Source organism: Macaca fascicularis, chromosome 9 (assembly GCF_037993035.2).
Source record: "Macaca fascicularis isolate 582-1 chromosome 9, T2T-MFA8v1.1".
Classification (NCBI taxonomy): Eukaryota; Metazoa; Chordata; class Mammalia; order Primates; family Cercopithecidae; genus Macaca; species Macaca fascicularis.
In genome coordinates this window covers 127600447-127617267 of record NC_088383.1, presented here as the reverse complement: position 1 = coordinate 127617267, position 16821 = coordinate 127600447, and the positions used below count along the sequence as shown (strand labels likewise).

Here is a 16821-nt window from a genome sequence, read left to right as displayed (position 1 = left end):
GAGGGCTGCTAGCATGTTGTCACCTCTCATTTTGACTTGGAACTTTGTGATGAGTTATCTACTCCCTTTGGTAATTGACTTTGGCTTATGTCTGGGCTTTCTTCTTTTTTAAAACATCATTTTTCTCCACTTGACCTGTTGCTATTTCAAGAGTGAGAGGACAGCCTGGGAAATGAAATGTTTTCAAAATCTAATAATGAGTATGTCTGGAGGGTGCGACAAAAGGCACTTACTCAAAGACATCTGATGGAAACACACAGGGTTTTCTTCACATTTGTATGAATGGTTGTATTCATTCTTACACTGCCTGCCACAGGCTGTTCTGTCTTAGTTGGCCAGTCCTGGTGTGGACAGGCAGTGACTTGGAAAAGCTTTTAGAACTGGTGCCTGGCTCAGCCTGAGGAGCCATGGGGACATCTAGCCTTTGGAAAGCACACAGGGCAGGTGTAGAAGACAAAACTCACTTTGGGAGGGCTTCTGCCCTCTTATTACCTGCCCTTAGACAAGTGTCAAACAATTGTGCTAGCAATTAGCTCTTTGTGCTAGTAGTCAAAACTGATATCTAGTGGTTTCCCGTATATCTGGGCTAACTACAATGTATCAGCATGGACTTAGTTGATGTCAAATCTTCAGATCCCTTCAGATCCCTCAGATAACCTTTAACCAAGATTCCTAAAACTCTAACTGCAGTCCTTAGTTCTGTCGTCTCTGTCTTCTGTTTTCCACATAGTGTCACCTATTATCATCAGCAAAGACCATCCCCTGAAGTTCCTATTGAGAGACAGGACTAGCTGGATTTCCTAGGCCTACTAAGAATTCCTAAGCCTAGCTGGGGAAGGTGACCGCACCCACCTTTAAACACGGGGCTTGTAACTCAGTTCACACCCGACCCATCAGGTAGTAAAGAGGGCTCACTAAAATACCAATTAGGCTAAAAACAGGAAGTAAAGAAATAGTCAGATCATCTATTGCCTGAGCGCACAGGGGGAGGGACAATGATGGGGGTATATACCCAGGCATTCGAACTGGCAGTGGCAACCCCCTTTGGGTCCCCTCCTATTGTATGGGAGCTCTGTTTTCACTATGAAATCTTGCAACTGCACACTCTTCTGGTCTGTGTTTGTTCCAGCTCGAGCTGAGCTTTCACTCGCCGTCCACCACTGCTGATTGCTGCCGTCACAGACCCGCCTATGACTTCCACTCATCTGGATCCAGCAGGGTGTCTGCTGCGCTTCTGATCCAGCCCGGCGCCCATTGCTGCTCCGGATCGGGATACAGTCTCCCCGTTGTTCCTGCGCAGCAAAATGCCCGGGTTCATCCTAATCGAGCTGAACCCTAGTCGCTGGGCTCCACGGTTCTCTTCCGTGACCCACGGCTTCTAATAGAGCTGTAACAGTCACTACACGGCCCAAGGTTCCATTCCTTGGAATCCCTGAGGCCAGAACTCCAGGTTAGAGTGCAAGAGGCTTGCCGCCATCTTAGGAGCAGCCCATCACCATCTTGGGAGCTCTGGGAGCAAAGACCTGCCAGTAACACCATGACCCAAGGTTTTGTTTCCTATATGGGATGGAAGCAAGAAACATCTGGGGTAAGGCATAAAGATCTGTTTAGCTTAAACATGATAAGGTGTGAGTTGTAGCTAAATTTTCTAGAGCTTTCTTTAATAAACCATGGACGGAGGGGTTCCAATATTTATTCAATCTCATTTGAACCTGCTTGTATTTTCAGTCTTTGCAGGTACATCTGCCATTCATTCGTAGGCAGTAAAGTGTAGTAGTTGAGTGGTGTGGTACCAGAATCAGGCAGATCTAAGATGAAATTCTAACCCCACTGCATATTAGATGTACCATTATGGTTAGTTTCTTAGACTTGAGAGCCAGTTTTCTCATCTGTAAAATGGGTATAATAATAATTTTGAGGGGAATCAAATGAGAATTTATGTGATGTACTTAGCAATGCCTGGTGTGCCTAAAGCCCTAAGTAAATGGTAATTTTTATTCATTCAATTAAAAAAAAAAGAAAAGAAAAAGACATGTATTGGGTATCTGCTGGGCTCATGGCATGTTGTAGGTACAAAATGTATCAAGACATTGGCCCTGTCCATAAAGAATTCACAGTCAGGGTTGGTGGAGGCAGGGAAGCTAAACACTTTTGTAATTTCAAGGTAGAAAGTAATAAAGGACAGAAAGATTATGGAAGGGAGAAGTCTTTGAGAACAGTCGTCTTTGAGTTGGGTCTTGTAGGATGTGAAGAATGTGGACAGGTAGAGTTGAGTGGGGATTAAACAACTGACATTCTGGAGAAAAGAAATAAAGCCTAAGAGAGGAATTAGACAGGAATGGTGAGGATATCTCAGCACCCAGCAAAGTTTGGCTTGTACATAGGGAGTAAAATGGACAGAAGTGGGAAGCTAGACCGAAAAAATGAGGGCATGTCAGAAAGGGAGTGCACACTGCTTGGAAATACCATGCGAAAGTATCTGGCCTTGGTTTGATGGGCTATTGAAGACTTTTGGAGAATGGAAGGAAGTAAAATCCCTTAGCTTGCTGTCTACTGTATGAAGTACTATCTTTCCTTCATTTATCCTAATTTTTTTGTTTATTTATGCTCTCTCAGGTTTTTGGAGCACTCTTAGTACTGGACAGTCTGAACATTAGTATGATATAATCATGATGTGCTGGCTGGGAGAGGGACTAGCCTTAACTCCAGTGAGAAGAGGGAATGAAGCTCTAATAGGCTACATTAAATCTTCATTCCCTCTTCAAAGGAGAGCTGTTCACTTCCTTTCCACCTTGCAAATATTGATAATACTAAAATGCTTGCCTGAGTTTATTTGGAATTTGGCAAATGATCAACTCTTTCCTCTGGAGGGTGCCCCAATATTGAAACTTCAAATATCCATGTTTGCATGACCTTTAGTTATTGAAAAAGTTTTCTTCATATTATTACTTTTACTATTACATATGATAATTGACCAATATAATAATATTGACCAGAATGATGGCTCTAGTTAGGACGCCTAACAACATCCGAAATCCTTTTTCATTGACTTTACTGCAATTTGCTCTGCTTAAGAGATTTTGAAACAAAAGAGTGCCCCTGCTCTTGCATGCATAAAAACCTGCAGGTGAAAATGATGAGAAAAATTACTGGGCAAGGTATTAGGCAGGCACTGATTGTATCCTATTTAGAACTCTGCAATAAAAATATATGTATAATACTGAGGCTGGGTGCAGTGGCTCATGCTTGTAATCCCAAAACTTTGGGAGTCTGAAGCAGGAGGATTGCTTGCGCTCAGGAGTTTAATTAGCCTGGGCAACATGGCAAAACCTCACCTCTACAAAAAATAAGGCCGGTTGCAGTGGCTCATGCCTGTAATTCCAGCACTTTGGGAGGCCGAGGCAGGAGGATCACGAGGTCAAGAGATCAAGACCATCCTGGCCAACATGGTGAATGTTAAAAATACAATAGACACCTCATTTCTATTAAAAATACAAAATTAGCTGGGCATGGTGGCACGTGCCTGTAGTCCCAGCTACTCAGGAGGCTGAGGCAGGAGAATCGCTTGAATCCAGGAGGCAGAAGTTGCAGTGAGCTGAGATCGCACCACTGCACTCCAGCCTGGTGACAGAGCGAGACTCCGCCTCAAAACAAACAAACAAACAAACAAAAATTAGTCAGGCATGGTGGTACACTCCCGTAGTTCCAGCTACTTGAGAGGCTGAGAGGTGGGAGGATCACTTTGGCCTGGGAGGTCAAGGCTGCGGTGAGCCATGATTGCACCACTGCACTCCAGCCTGGGTGACAGAGTGAGATCTTGTCCTAACATATACATGTATACACACACACACACTGGTTTTAGCTAAATTGATTATAACTCAGGGACCGTCAGTTTAAGATGGATAGAGGTGCATTACATTGATTACTTTTGTTCCAGTGTTGACTTTTTTTTCTATATGAGTGATTCATTTAAATTTGGAGGATGGAATAAATTGCTATTAGTTTCCAGTCTAACTGAAATATCTGCAGCCACAGAGGACAAAGTACAAGGACTTATCAGAGAGGAGACAATGAAGCTCCATCCTCTGGAAAAAGGAAACAAGAGGCTGAGGGAATGAGATATCTTCTAAGGAGGGAGCTTACAAAGGCCCCTCCTCCCCTGGCTCCTGCCCCATGGGCCAGGCTAATTTGCATTTCAATGAGGACTTAATACTACTGAAGATTTTATGAAACGCCTAAGCTTCTCAAATGTTTGTTACTTTCGTTGCCCTAGCTGAAATCTGCAATTACCAGTATTTTTTTAAAATCCTAAAATGAAGTGAAGAGGCCTGTGGGTGTTCATTCAAGGAGGGAGAGGGTCGAGTCCCAGTCCAGGAACTACTCTGTGCTGGGAGAAACAGGCAGTACGGCACAGGTCGCGGTAGCCGAGAAAGAAAGCGAGAGAAAGGGTGAGCCGGGGAGTCGCTGGGCCAGACACTGAAGTGTGCCTGTGTAGAATAACTGGCAGGAGGGCTGCATTTTCTGACCCCAGGAGGTAAAAGACGACGCCGTACTTGGCACTGAGTGCGGTGACCCGCAAGAGGAGCAAAAGTCATGACCCTCCGACCCCCAAGCCCCCGACTCAGCTGCCTCCACTCCACCCTACTCTTCTCAGACCCAGTCCAGAAAGCAGGCGGCGAGGCAGCTCTGAACCGGGCAAGGTTACTTCTCCAAATACCTCGGATCCAGAGAGGGGCAGGAATTCTCTAATCGTTGTCCCCTGCCCCTCCCTACAGCATCCGCCCGAGGCGCGGCAGAGCCAGCGGGAGCTGTCCGTGGTGCTGACTTCTGCCGTTGGTTTGGCCGGACCCGCCGCCCGCTGAGCGCGCTGCAGCCAAACAGGGGGCTCGTGTGGCGGGGGCGCGGGAGGCTGAGGGTCCTCAGGTCCGCGACCAGCGCCAGGCTTTGCTGTTAAATCCCAGCCCGAGCCCTCTAGCGTCTCTGCCTTCCGCAACCTGGCCGCTAGGCAGGACCCAGCGCTTAAGAACGGGTCAGTGGTGCCTCTCTCAAGCCCCCAGCTGCACTGTAATCTCCCACCGCTACTTCCTCCCCTGCTCCTTCCCTCCTAAGACTGCACCGGGTCCTCCCGATAGCCTGACGCTTCGCGCCTCTCCTCTGCCCTCCTCCACTGCGCGCTCCTCCGGAGCGTGACCCTTCAGGGGCCGTGCAAGCTCCTGCAGTCGAGATTCGTCCTCCTCGCTGCTCTGGCCAGGTTTGCCGGCCCCTCCTCCCGTTTCGGATTCCATCCTCCCCACACTGTCCTCTTCACTAGTTCTCTAAGCACCGAGCAGGGCAGAGCGCGCTCCACCCCCATTTTCCATACATGGGAGCTGGAGTGGGGGGCGGAGCTGAGGGGAGGCGCTCCCAGTCCCCCTCAGAAGCTGCTAGCCCACTGGGAACATTTGGATCCGTTCAGCTCCCGTGGAGAAGCGAGACCGGATCACCGACGTGGGCAGAGGACTGCCGGGGGCCAGCAGAAATTCTGCCCCTTCTTCCCGCGAGCGCTTTCCCGCCCTCCAAACCCCACTCCCAGGTAGGATCGCGCTCCTGGGTTTGCCTGCGTGGACTGCGAGGACCGTAAATAGAGGCGGAAGCGTTTAAATAAGTCGTGTGTTCTAACCGTGCTTAGGTTTATTTTACAGGGGTGGGAGGACAGCCCTTTTTGTTACTTTTGCTGTTGTTCTGTGGCCGGTTATTCCCAAGGGAGGACTCGGCGATGGGGGAGGGGCGCGGCTGGTGTAAGAGGTCGGATGGAGAATGGGAAGGGAAGTGACGGACTTTGATTACCTTCGAACAGGTGGCCATGGCCTCATCGCCCACTCGGGGCCCCAGGGTTTCTGACTTATTTTCTGGGCTGCCGCCGGCGGTCACAACTCCCGCCAACCAGAGCGCAGAGGCCTCGGCGGGCAACGGGTCGGTGGCTGGCGCGGACGCTCCGGCCGTCACGCCCTTCCAGAGCCTGCAGCTGGTGCATCAGCTGAAGGGGCTGATCGTGCTGCTCTACAGCGTCGTTGTGGTCGTGGGGCTGGTGGGCAACTGCCTGCTGGTGCTGGTGATCGCGCGGGTGCGCCGGCTGCACAACGTGACCAACTTCCTCATCGGTAACCTCGCCTTGTCCGACGTGCTCATGTGCGCCGCCTGCGTGCCGCTCACGCTGGCCTACGCCTTCGAGCCACGCGGCTGGGTGTTCGGCGGCGGCCTGTGCCACCTGGTCTTCTTCCTGCAGCCGGTCACCGTCTACGTGTCGGTGTTCACGCTCACCACCATCGCAGTGGACCGCTACGTCGTGCTGGTGCACCCGCTGCGGCGGCGCATCTCGCTGCGCCTCAGCGCCTACGCGGTGCTGGCCATCTGGGCGCTGTCCGCGGTGCTGGCGCTGCCTGCTGCCATGCACACTTATCACGTGGAGCTCAAGCCACACGACGTGCGCCTCTGCGAGGAGTTCTGGGGTTCCCAGGAGCGCCAGCGCCAGCTCTACGCCTGGGGGCTGCTGCTGGTCACCTATCTGCTCCCTCTGCTGGTCATCCTCCTGTCTTACGTCCGGGTGTCCGTGAAGCTCCGCAACCGCGTGGTGCCCGGCTGCGTGACCCAGAGCCAGGCCGACTGGCACCGCGCGCGGCGCCGGCGCACCTTCTGCTTGCTGGTAGTGGTCGTGGTGGTGTTCGCCGTCTGCTGGCTGCCGCTACACGTCTTCAACCTGCTGCGGGACCTCGACCCGCGCGCCATCGACCCCTACGCGTTTGGGCTGGTGCAGCTGCTCTGCCACTGGCTCGCCATGAGCTCGGCCTGCTACAACCCCTTCATCTACGCCTGGCTGCATGACAGCTTCCGCGAGGAGCTGCGCAAACTGTTGCTCGCTTGGCCACGCAAGATCGCGCCCCATGGCCAGAATATGACCGTCAGCGTGGTCATCTGATGCCACTTAGCCAGGCCTTGGTCAAGGAGCTGCATTTCCACTGGCCTCCGAGGGCACCACTCGAGGTCAACCTGGAGAGCTTATTCTCAGCACCAGAGCTAGCAAAGCCAACAGAGGGCAACATTTCCAGCCCAGCCCTCTTGTCCGGCTGTCTGTCTTGTCCTTGTGTCTTTGTAAAATGTTAAGTGGGCTTTGGTGAGAGTCTTGCTCTTTGCTTGGGGGTAAGCCAGAGAGAGGGAAGAGGATTTATTATTTCTTCTTTATGCCCTTGAAGGACAAACAAAAACTTTTTCTCCATGTTCAGAAAAGTATTTCAGAACCATGATTGCCTTCCTGGCATCCCCTCCTCCTGCTCATTGGTGAAATGCACAGTGTGAATGGGATTTAAAAGAAATGCGTTGGGCTTGGTAAAGATTTTCAGTTTGCCTTCAGAAAAGGACTCAGCTGAGAGGATCCTGATATTGCTTAGTGCATTTGAACCCTTGCATTTCTAGAATTTCAGGTAAATATGTATTAGAAATCTACGTCTAGGATTTCAGCATTTCCTGAATAAGACCTTTATATGCCCAAAGGGTCCTTTTAAAACCACTTGAGTTTATAGTACAAAAACACCTACAAGCTCCCTTTAGAAAGGTCTTGCTTTTGTTTCTCCCCTTTCCTCCCCAACTACTATCTAAAAATTTTGAGACGAATTAGTCAATGAAGAGATAGATAAAAACAGATAAAGAGGAAAAGGTCCAATTCACTTAAGAGGGCATTTAATTGTACATAAGGACAGACATCCTCTGTGTATGTGTGTTTGTGTATGTGTGTGTACACATTCAGTGTTTGCCACAAAGTGGGCACTCAAATATTTGGTTTTCTGAATACTCAATGTAAACTGTGTGGCATGGCATTCTCTTGCAGTCTCTAATTGCTCACTTGCAACAGATCAACAGCTGTCATCTGACTGCTCAGCACCTGCTCTGTAGTGATTCTTGGAACATGATCAACCCAGAAATCAAGAACCAGCAGAAGTTTACTTAAGGACAGAACAGAAGAATAAGCTACCATCCACATGCTGTGTAGATCAAACACTAATTACTTCCAGGGTTAAGGGAACAGGTGAAGACTGTGGAGCATGATACCAGGCTGATAATCATCACCTTAACCTCCTGTGAGTTCTGTAAATGAGGACAAGTGCCTTGGGACAAGGGTCTCCACACTGTTGGAACAGCAACTTGGGCAGTGAGGACAGGAGTCTTGGGAAATGATACATAATATCCAGCTGTCACATCAGCCTCTGTGTTCCCAGTAACTCAGTCACCATCCATAAGGTTCAACTACTTTCCCAACTCACTGAACACAAGAATCACTGTTTCCCTCCTCCTGCTTCTCTTATTCTCAGAAATAAGCTCATTCCTTCATTAAAATGTGCACTAAAAGGAAAGAGGGATGATACGGGAATGACAAGTGTTTAGTCCTATTACATTCATGTCAATAACCATGGTGGGAGTGGGAGTGATCACGGTTGGGCTGGTTAGCATAGGATTCTTTAGTAGTTACTGGGCTAGACTTTTTGCACACAATAAAGGGTAGGAAAGGCTAGTTTGGGAGAAAGGAAAAGGCAGGCAAAGATGGTATGGAGGCTATCTCTGGCAATGGTGCTAAATGAACTTGAGCTTCATCCATGGATTGGAGAACAAAGAACCTGTGTGCTAACACTGCAGCCCACCCCGCCCCAGATGAGTTCATCTCCCAGGCATCCTGAGGACAGCTTCTCTGCTTCTAGCAGCTCTATTACTTGGGAGGCTCAGGGACAGACATTTCCCATTCCCTTTGATTCCTTTGATGGTCATGTGTGGAGAGTGTAGGTGGTAGGGGGAAGGAGAGGGATTATTTGGGGAGGGATCTGATTCATTGTGGGCTCTTTGTTGGAAGGTTTGAATCACTGGTTCTCAGCCCTGGCTACTCCTAGAATCACCTGGGGAACTTTTTTTTTTAAATTGATGTCTGGGCCCTCCTCCTAAGAGTCTAATTGATTTGAGATGGTGCCTGGACACTAGCATTTTCCAAAGCACTTCAGGGGATTTTAATGTGAAACCAAAATTAAGCACCTTAAGAATTATCCTTTCTAGGCCCGGGAGTGGTGGCTCAGACCTGTAATCCCAGCACTTTGGGAGACCAAGGCAGGCAGATCACGAGGTCAGGAGTTTGAGACCAGCCTGACCAACATGGTGAAACCCCATCTCTACTAAAAATACAAAAATTAGCCGGGTGTGGCGGTGCACACCTGTAATCCCAGCTACTCAGGAGGCTGAGGCTGGAGGATTTCTTGAACCTGGGGAGGAAGAGTTGCAGTGAGCTGAGATTGTGCCACTGTACTCCAACCTGGGTGACAGAGCAAGACTCGGTCTCGGGGTTGGGTGGGGGTGGGGGTGGGGGTGGGGAAATATCCTCTTTCTAATGAATCTTAGAAACGTCCGAATAAAGCTTTAGTTGCACCTGTGAAAGGTGTTAATAATTTGGAGTTGAATTGGATGGTGTTACATGTCATACTTAGAGAATACTCTTTTAGTCTTCAGACAATACCTGCTCAATCAGAGGCAAATTATTGAAATCCAAATATATAGGGATTCATTCAACAGTTTACTTACTTATTTCTTTTGTATCGGTCCAATCAAGTCAGAAGGAATGTCATCATTCAACCTTAGTTCAATTGTATTATAAATTTACATACCATGGCCTGGTACCATGGCTCACATCTGTAATTCCAAAACTTTGGGAGGCTGAAGGGGGAGAATTGCTTGCACCCAGGAGTTCAAGACCAGTCTGGGAAATACGGCAAAACTCCATCTCTACAAAAAATAGCTGGACATGATGGTGCACACCTGCGGTCCCAGCTACTTGGGACGCCAAGGCAGGAGGATCACTGTAGCCTGGGAGGATTACTAGGCTGCAGTGAGCTGTCATTACACCACTGACTCCAGTCTCAGTGACAGAGCAAAACCTAGTCTCAAACAAACAAAAAACCAAAAATAATTTACATAGCATGAATTATTTTGAATCCTGGTTGTCAGGGTGTTAGAAAAAGTGCTCCCTGATTAAGTTTATATCAACTATGAAGAACAAGCATCTCCATTAACTACTGGAAAAGTTGCCACTGGTTTCTGTCATGCCTACAACTTAAGTTTGAAACACTTACATGGACTTTATAAACAGTCTAAAGAGGTTGGAGAATTAGGTTGTGCTTATAAACATCTTTATATATTATGAAAACTGGCAACTGAACAGCAATTCTCACAACATCTGGTATCTGTTTTGGACTAGTTTATAAATCAAACCAAATTTCAAAAAAATCAGAGGTGAGTCCCAGAGAGAACTGCATAGGATTGTAGGTAGAAAAATTTAACAATTCATTTTGGTTAATATCAAGCATCTAAGATGTATACATAGGGCTCTTCCTGCAAGGAGTCATATAGGCAGGCAAACAGGGAACTGAGCCAGTGGTACTTGGCAGCAGCCCTTCTCAAAGCTGATGGGAGGTTCTGTAATCCTCTTTGCAAGCATTGTCACCAGGTCTCACTTTTGGCAGCCATTCAATAGATTTATCTCACTAAACTGGCAGAAGAGCGTTTCAATGTATGCTCCAACAGCTACCTGGAAATAGCAATTGTGAGAGATGCTAAGGTAATGATTCCAATTCCTATAACCATCTGATTTTTTTGTCCTTGTGAATTTTCAATCTGCTGTTTTACTGGGATAGCTAAGTTCCAGGTTTGTTTTTTCAGGTAGGCTAACCCACCACCTCTGTCCTGTGATTTCCTTCCTGAACATCTAGTAGTCTTTCAAATGCAAGGCACAAAACTAACCTCAAGAGTGTGGTTAGATCTGGGGTTGAACACAGGGCCTGTCCCCTCACAGACGAGAGGTCAGGAGCACCTTTGTTTCCCAAGGCAGGTTCTTGATTGATTTACCTCCCTGCGTTGATGTCTTTGCTGTGTAAAATGCACATGTTGCTGAATCACATGTGAAGCTCTACATGCTGGGGTTTATACTGTTTGACATTTTGTGGGAGCTCAATAAATACTAAATCAGCACAGTCTTCAGTCACGGGATTAATAAACCAAGCCAGTTATACACATGGGGTAACTCCACAACCTCAGGATAGCCAGAGTCAAAGCAAGGATAAATCATGTCAAGGAAAACAGGCTACTCCATCTAGATTTGTCAACTCCACCTTATTCTAGAAATGAACTGTTCATTCTGGGTCTTCTGTGACCCCCTGCCCCCAACCTCAGTAAGGCCAGCATTTAAATATATGGCATCAAGCTGTCTACTCCCCAAGACTGCATGTGCCTAAATCCATGGGTCCATCAAAATGAGAACTTCATGCCTAATTTCTATACCATCAAATATCAGTTATTTAAATGTTTGCATTTTATCACCCATTTCTCACATATAACTTGGGAAGGTCTAACATCCCACATGTGGGTCTATAAGCAAAATCATGAAGTTTCTAAAATGTTCATGATGGAGTCATATTTTTCAGTACACCTAAAATACCATCTAAAAATGGACATATGTATACCTTTTCAGCGACCCACTTATCCTGCAAAGGAAACTAGTATACAGATGTGGGAAATGTAAAATATTTGGATGGATGAGAGTTACAATCTTGTTAAGACTGCACATTTTCCTATCAATCTTTGGAAGCAGAAAATCTTATTTTGAAAACTGAACATGCATTCCTCTCACAGGTTTTTGAATTTTCTTTGCTTTTAACATAATTCCTCTCTTTCCCACACTTTATTTTTCATGCCTTTTTCTGCTAATTTTTCATATTATCTATATCTCCTCTCTGAAGCCCCTTCTGCCTCAGTGAAGGGGAACTGGTGGGATTCAAGTACCCATCTCCTGGTCAATCACTACAAAGTGAAAGATGATGGCGAGAACCCTGGCTAATTCCACTGCAGAAGGCAGTCTGCACCGAGCTCCTACAAGGCTGCAGTGTGTTGTTATTTCCCACCCACTGTGGGTTCTCGGAGTTCACACAATTGGTCATTTTGCAGTGAAACTCCAGGCTCAGGTGGATAACAGGAGTTTGCACAGACTCTCCACAGGGCTGTCAACCTGATAAGTCTCACAGAGAGCTCTCCAGAGGAGCCTAACAATGAAAGGTCAAATGTGTTTCGTTTTTATGTTTGGTGCTGGAGTAAAGAAACTGGAGTCAAAAAAAAGCAAAGGAGAAACAGTCTCTGCTTTTAAGCATTCTCTGCCTCTCTGCCTCCCTCAGCTCTCACAATATCCTCTTCTTAACTTGCTTATAACTAAATCCCCTGGTCTCAGGACCCATCTCCTCCTTCTGAAATGACGTCCAGTGAAAAATGGAAAGCTATATGGTGAAACTCCTCTTTGCTCCCCGCCCAGTTATTGCCAAGCAATGAAAACACTCTTTTGACCTGGAAAAATTAAGCAAAGACTCCAGGTTTCAGCTCTAGGTTAGCAGTCAGGCACTGGGCTTTCCTCCCTAGCCTATACCACAGTCCCTCTGGGGTCTTCTTCCTAGAATGCTGGCCCACCACCTGGGTAGGAGGTGCAGTGCTGCATCATAATATGCCCTGGCAGTCAGATATGGTAGCCTGGCCACTGCCCGTATGCCCACAAGCAGGTTCCTGTGAGGGGACTGTCCCTTCTGAAGCCACTGCCTTTTGCAGGGCAAATGCTAGGGGCACACTGACCTTAGAAAGAAGACCCAGGAGCAGCTACAGGTGGAAAACTGGACCACTGGTAAGCACCTTCAATGGCAATAACTTTTTTTTTTTTTTTGAGACGGAGTCTCACTCTGTCACCCAGGTTGGAGTGCAGTTGTGTGATCTTGGCTCACTGCAACCTCTGCCGCCCGAGTTCAAGCGATTCTCCTGCCTCAGCCTCCTGAGTAGTTGGGATTACAGGCACCTGCCACCGCACCCGGCTAATTTTTGTATTGTTAGTAGAGACGGGGTGTCACCATCTTGGCCAGGTTGGTCTCGAACTCCTGATGTCGTGATCCACCCACCTTGGCCTCCCAAAGTGCTGGGATTACAGGCCTGAGCCACCGCGCAGGGCCAATAACTGACTCTTAAGGACAGACCTCAATTCCTATTTACTTCTACCCTAGTTTGTTCTTATCCCAGACTCCTTCAGCAAACCCTTTCTATGACATAACTACAGAGCTTGTGGCACTGACACACCAACGTTAGTTTCTGGGAGAGGAGGGGATGTCTTCCGAAAGCCTAGAGCGAGATTAACAAGGAGCAGTCTCACGGTGCAGCTGGGCCAAAGCAAAATGACCTGCCCGCCGGGAATTAGGCTCCACCCGGGCTGCCCATGGGATGGTAATCTGGTGGCGAAGGAGGCGTTCTGATTCAGAGCTGAGGAAGATCACATGTTCAGAGAGCTGCAGGGGAACCCGGGAGCCCTGCTGGGCCTGTGTGCAGCGCCAGCACACCGGGCGCCACACCAGAGCCTCCCTCCCTGCTAGGTTGAGCTGGCTCCCAGGCCGCCTGTGCGTCCCAGACCGGCTGCTGGGGCAACTCATCCGCTCGAAAGGCAAAGGCTTCCTCCTGGGCGGTCATTCCTGGAGTGCTGCAAGCCGCTGTTCATCGTGGGCTGTGCTCTTGACACCTCGGAGGGGGTCCTGGGTAACTCCCTACTTATCCACCTCAGCAGCAGGACCCGGCCCCTGCACAGCGTGACCCACGTGTTCCTGTGCCCCTGCGGGTACCGCTGACCTCGGCCTCCGCAGTTGAATCGCGGTGCTGGATGCACCGCTGTCTTGTGGTCCTCGTGTAGCCGCGCTAGGTGTCCTCGCCGTGGTTCGCTTTATGAGTTCGTGGCTATTTGGCGGTTGAGCTCCACGCTGGACGTTCCCAGGAGGCTGCACACCTATTTAGCTGACCTTGTAGTGGTGGAGAGCGCCAGATCTCCGCCAAGGGCAAGCCATATAGTCGACCCCCTGTTCGCCTCCCTGTGGCCTCTGACGAAGGCTCTCGGTCCTCCCAGACGTCTCTGAGCGCTGCCAGCCCCGGCCACCGGGCGCCCCCAGAAGGAGGGTGGCCGCAGGGTCGCGGCGCCTTCTACTGCTCTCCAGGGTGACGTGCGAAATCTGCTGCCACCCCTTGCGCTCTTTCATCTGCTCCAGGGTCTGGACATGAACCTCATCCCTAACGCTATTTTCAGTGCCTCGAACTGCTCCGCCCCTGGCGCCGTGGACACCAGCGCCACCCTGGATGCTCTCAGTTCTTGCTGAACTCCGGGCCTTGCCTCTGGCCTCCGTCCTCTGCCTGTCGCCCTCACTCTTCTACTCCCCAAACCCAAATGGAGGCCAGGGTCCATGCCTGGTGTCTCGGCCTCTGCCCACGCCCCTTCCCCTCCTCCCGCTGCTCGCTCTTTCCCGGGTCCTAGCCCGGGGCACCGAGGCTGCTGGGCCGGAAGTGGTGGGGAGTGGCGTGTGCTAGCGCTGCGGTGCCCGGGTCCCTGCACCCGTGCGCAGCCAGGGTCCTGGGCCCACCTGCCTGCCGAGGCGGACCCGCTGTTCTTCTAGAGGCCCAGGCATTGGCTGCGGGGGTGAGAGCGGATGTTCGTTCACAAGCCGGGTCCTCGGGGAATCTGTGGGGACCCTCTCCTGCCCTGGCTAGCTGTGTGTCCAGCCCTGGCACGGGGAGCTCCCCAGGAGCACAGAGGACGCTCTCTGGGGCCCTTCTCCGTGGCAGGTTCTGTCGCCTTGGTCAGGTGATCCACACTCAGTTCCTTCAGACGTCCCTTGATCACTGTGGAAACGACGTCTCCACCTCCAAGAGGGAAATCCGGAGCTCCCGAATGGTGGAGCGCTGGCCGGCGCAAAGCAGGGCGATCCAGCATCCTCGAGAGTGGGTGACTGGGCACGGGGCCGCTTGGCAGGTGCTGGGCTCCCCGTCCAGCTCTGGCATTATTGCGTCACCTTGGTCATTGTTTTCTGCACATCACCTCCAAGTTCGAAGCAGCACAAACCACCTATTTCGCGTGATGGGGGCTCGAGGAGTCTACATCCTTCGAACTCCTTGCTAGAGGAAATGGTCCGGACTAGGAGCAAAGAGGGAAGGAAATTTGCAGGTCAAGAGGAAATCGCCCCGCAGGCCTCTCCCAGTGGGGCTTCTGGAGCAGCAGTTGCCTTTGCTTTTCCAGGGTGTGCAGCCCCCAGCTAAGTCCACACGCACTGAAAGCCGAGGTTCCTGCAACGTGGTGAATTCATACGTTAGGCTTTTGGAAGAGGAGGGGTCAGCTGGCGGAACCACAGCAGCCCAGAAGAAAAGCCAAACCCACCTGTTAGTCCGTTGCCCCAGGCAATTCCTTGATCTAAAGCTAGTCCTGCTGAATAGCAAAGACAGCTGTAGATTTTTTTTTTTAATTACAAAATCAACTTTTTTTTTCCTTTAATAAGTGAATATCTCCCACCTGTCTTCCCTGGGAGCATTATCAGTTTGTGCTTTTCCTTCCTAGGCCCTTCCAGGAGTATTCACAAACATATTCACAGTATTTTACCAAAATGCGATTAAACTACATCATTGTTGTGTAACTGACTTCCACATCCCTCCTCCTAAGATTATATCAAAGAAGACTTCCATGTTGGGTCATACTCATTCTGGCTGAAGAGGAATCCATGCCTGGATAGACTACTATTCAATCATTTTTCAGCCAGTGAGTGGTGTGGGTTGGAAGAGACAAATCTGAACTTAGAAGGTCCCCTAAGCCCCGCAGGAAATACAGAGGAGTCGAAGTCTAATCACAGCCACTGAAAAGCTGTCCCTCTGTCCTTGGAGGGTGAGGTCCTCCTTGAAGCTCTCCAAGAGACCAAAACCATCTGAGTGGTGGGGTGGGACTCCTTCCCCTTAGCTGCTTCCAGATCCTGCACAGCACCCCATCAGGGCTGGTGTGGGCCCGCCAGCTGTCCTCTGGCAGTCAGCAACTGTTGTCTATGAGACTCTACCCACCCAGGGAAGGATTTTCCCAGGAGTCGGGAGCATAGTAGGGTCCCTCTTCTAGCCATGAATCCACATGGGCACAGGTCCATGAAGAGTCAAATCCTTCACCTTATTTACCCGCAGGCAAGCATTTCAGCAGGGCCCTAATACTGTTGAGGTTTTGTCAACAAAGGTGAAGGTGAAGGGTAGGGAAATATGAAGTATGGTGCAGGAACCAGTAGCTACTACAAGCAGAGGAGCTGTTATCTCTCAATCCAGAGACCAGAGGGCAGGGAGGATTTGCTGAAACTCCCAAGGGTAGAGTCACTTAAAGGAGACTGTCTCCAGATGAGCAGTGGCCTTAAGTAGAGGGATGGAGCCAGCCTAGGATGGAGGGTTGAGCCAGCCTGGGGTGGAGGGATGGGGCCAGCCTGGGATTGTGGGATGGGCCAACCTGGTGTGGAGGGATGGAGCCAGCCTCAGGTGGAAGGATGGGGCCGGCCTGGAGTGGAGAGATGGGGACAGCCCAGGATGGAAGGATGAGGTCAGCCTGGGGTGGAGAAATGGAGCCAGTTGACTTCTGTACTAAGTGTCAGAAAACTGATACATAAACAAATGCCATGTGAATTCAATGGTGGGGCTATTCACATATGACCCCGGCGGTCAGAAAAGCCTTCATGCAGGAGGTGACATTTGAGCTAGACTTTGAAGGATGCCTGGGATTTTCTTTTCCTTTTTTTTCTGAGACAGAATCTCCCTCTGTTGCCCAGGCTGGAGTGCAGTGGCACGATCTTGGCTCACTGCAACCTCTGCCTCCTGGGTTCAAGTGATTCTCTTGCCTCAGCCTCCCGAGTAGCTGGGATTATAGGTGTCCACCACCATGCCTGGATAATTTTTGTATTTTTA

At 49.7% G+C, this 16821-nt stretch overlaps 1 protein-coding gene across 1 annotated transcript; it reads left to right on the top strand.

Moving 5' to 3' along the window:
* Positions 1-5306: 5306 nt before the first annotated feature.
* PRLHR (prolactin releasing hormone receptor) lies at positions 5307-8373 on the top strand. The gene is made up of 2 exons (XM_005566557.5): positions 5307-5572; positions 5837-8373. Exons 1-2 carry the CDS (start codon positions 5363-5365, stop codon positions 6953-6955), a joined length of 1329 nt encoding a protein of 442 aa, XP_005566614.2. The 5' UTR covers positions 5307-5362; the 3' UTR covers positions 6956-8373.
* Positions 8374-16821: the final 8448 nt, after the last annotated feature.

Excerpts from the sequence above, each read along its gene's own strand:
- PRLHR (XM_005566557.5), top strand. The coding sequence starts at position 5,363 with ATGGGAGCTGGAGTGGGGGGCGGAGCTGAGGGGAGGCGCTCCCAGTCC. Across the intron at positions 5,573-5,836 it reads CCTCCAAACCCCACTCCCAG|GTGGCCATGGCCTCATCGCC; the intron begins GTAGGATCGCGC and ends ACCTTCGAACAG.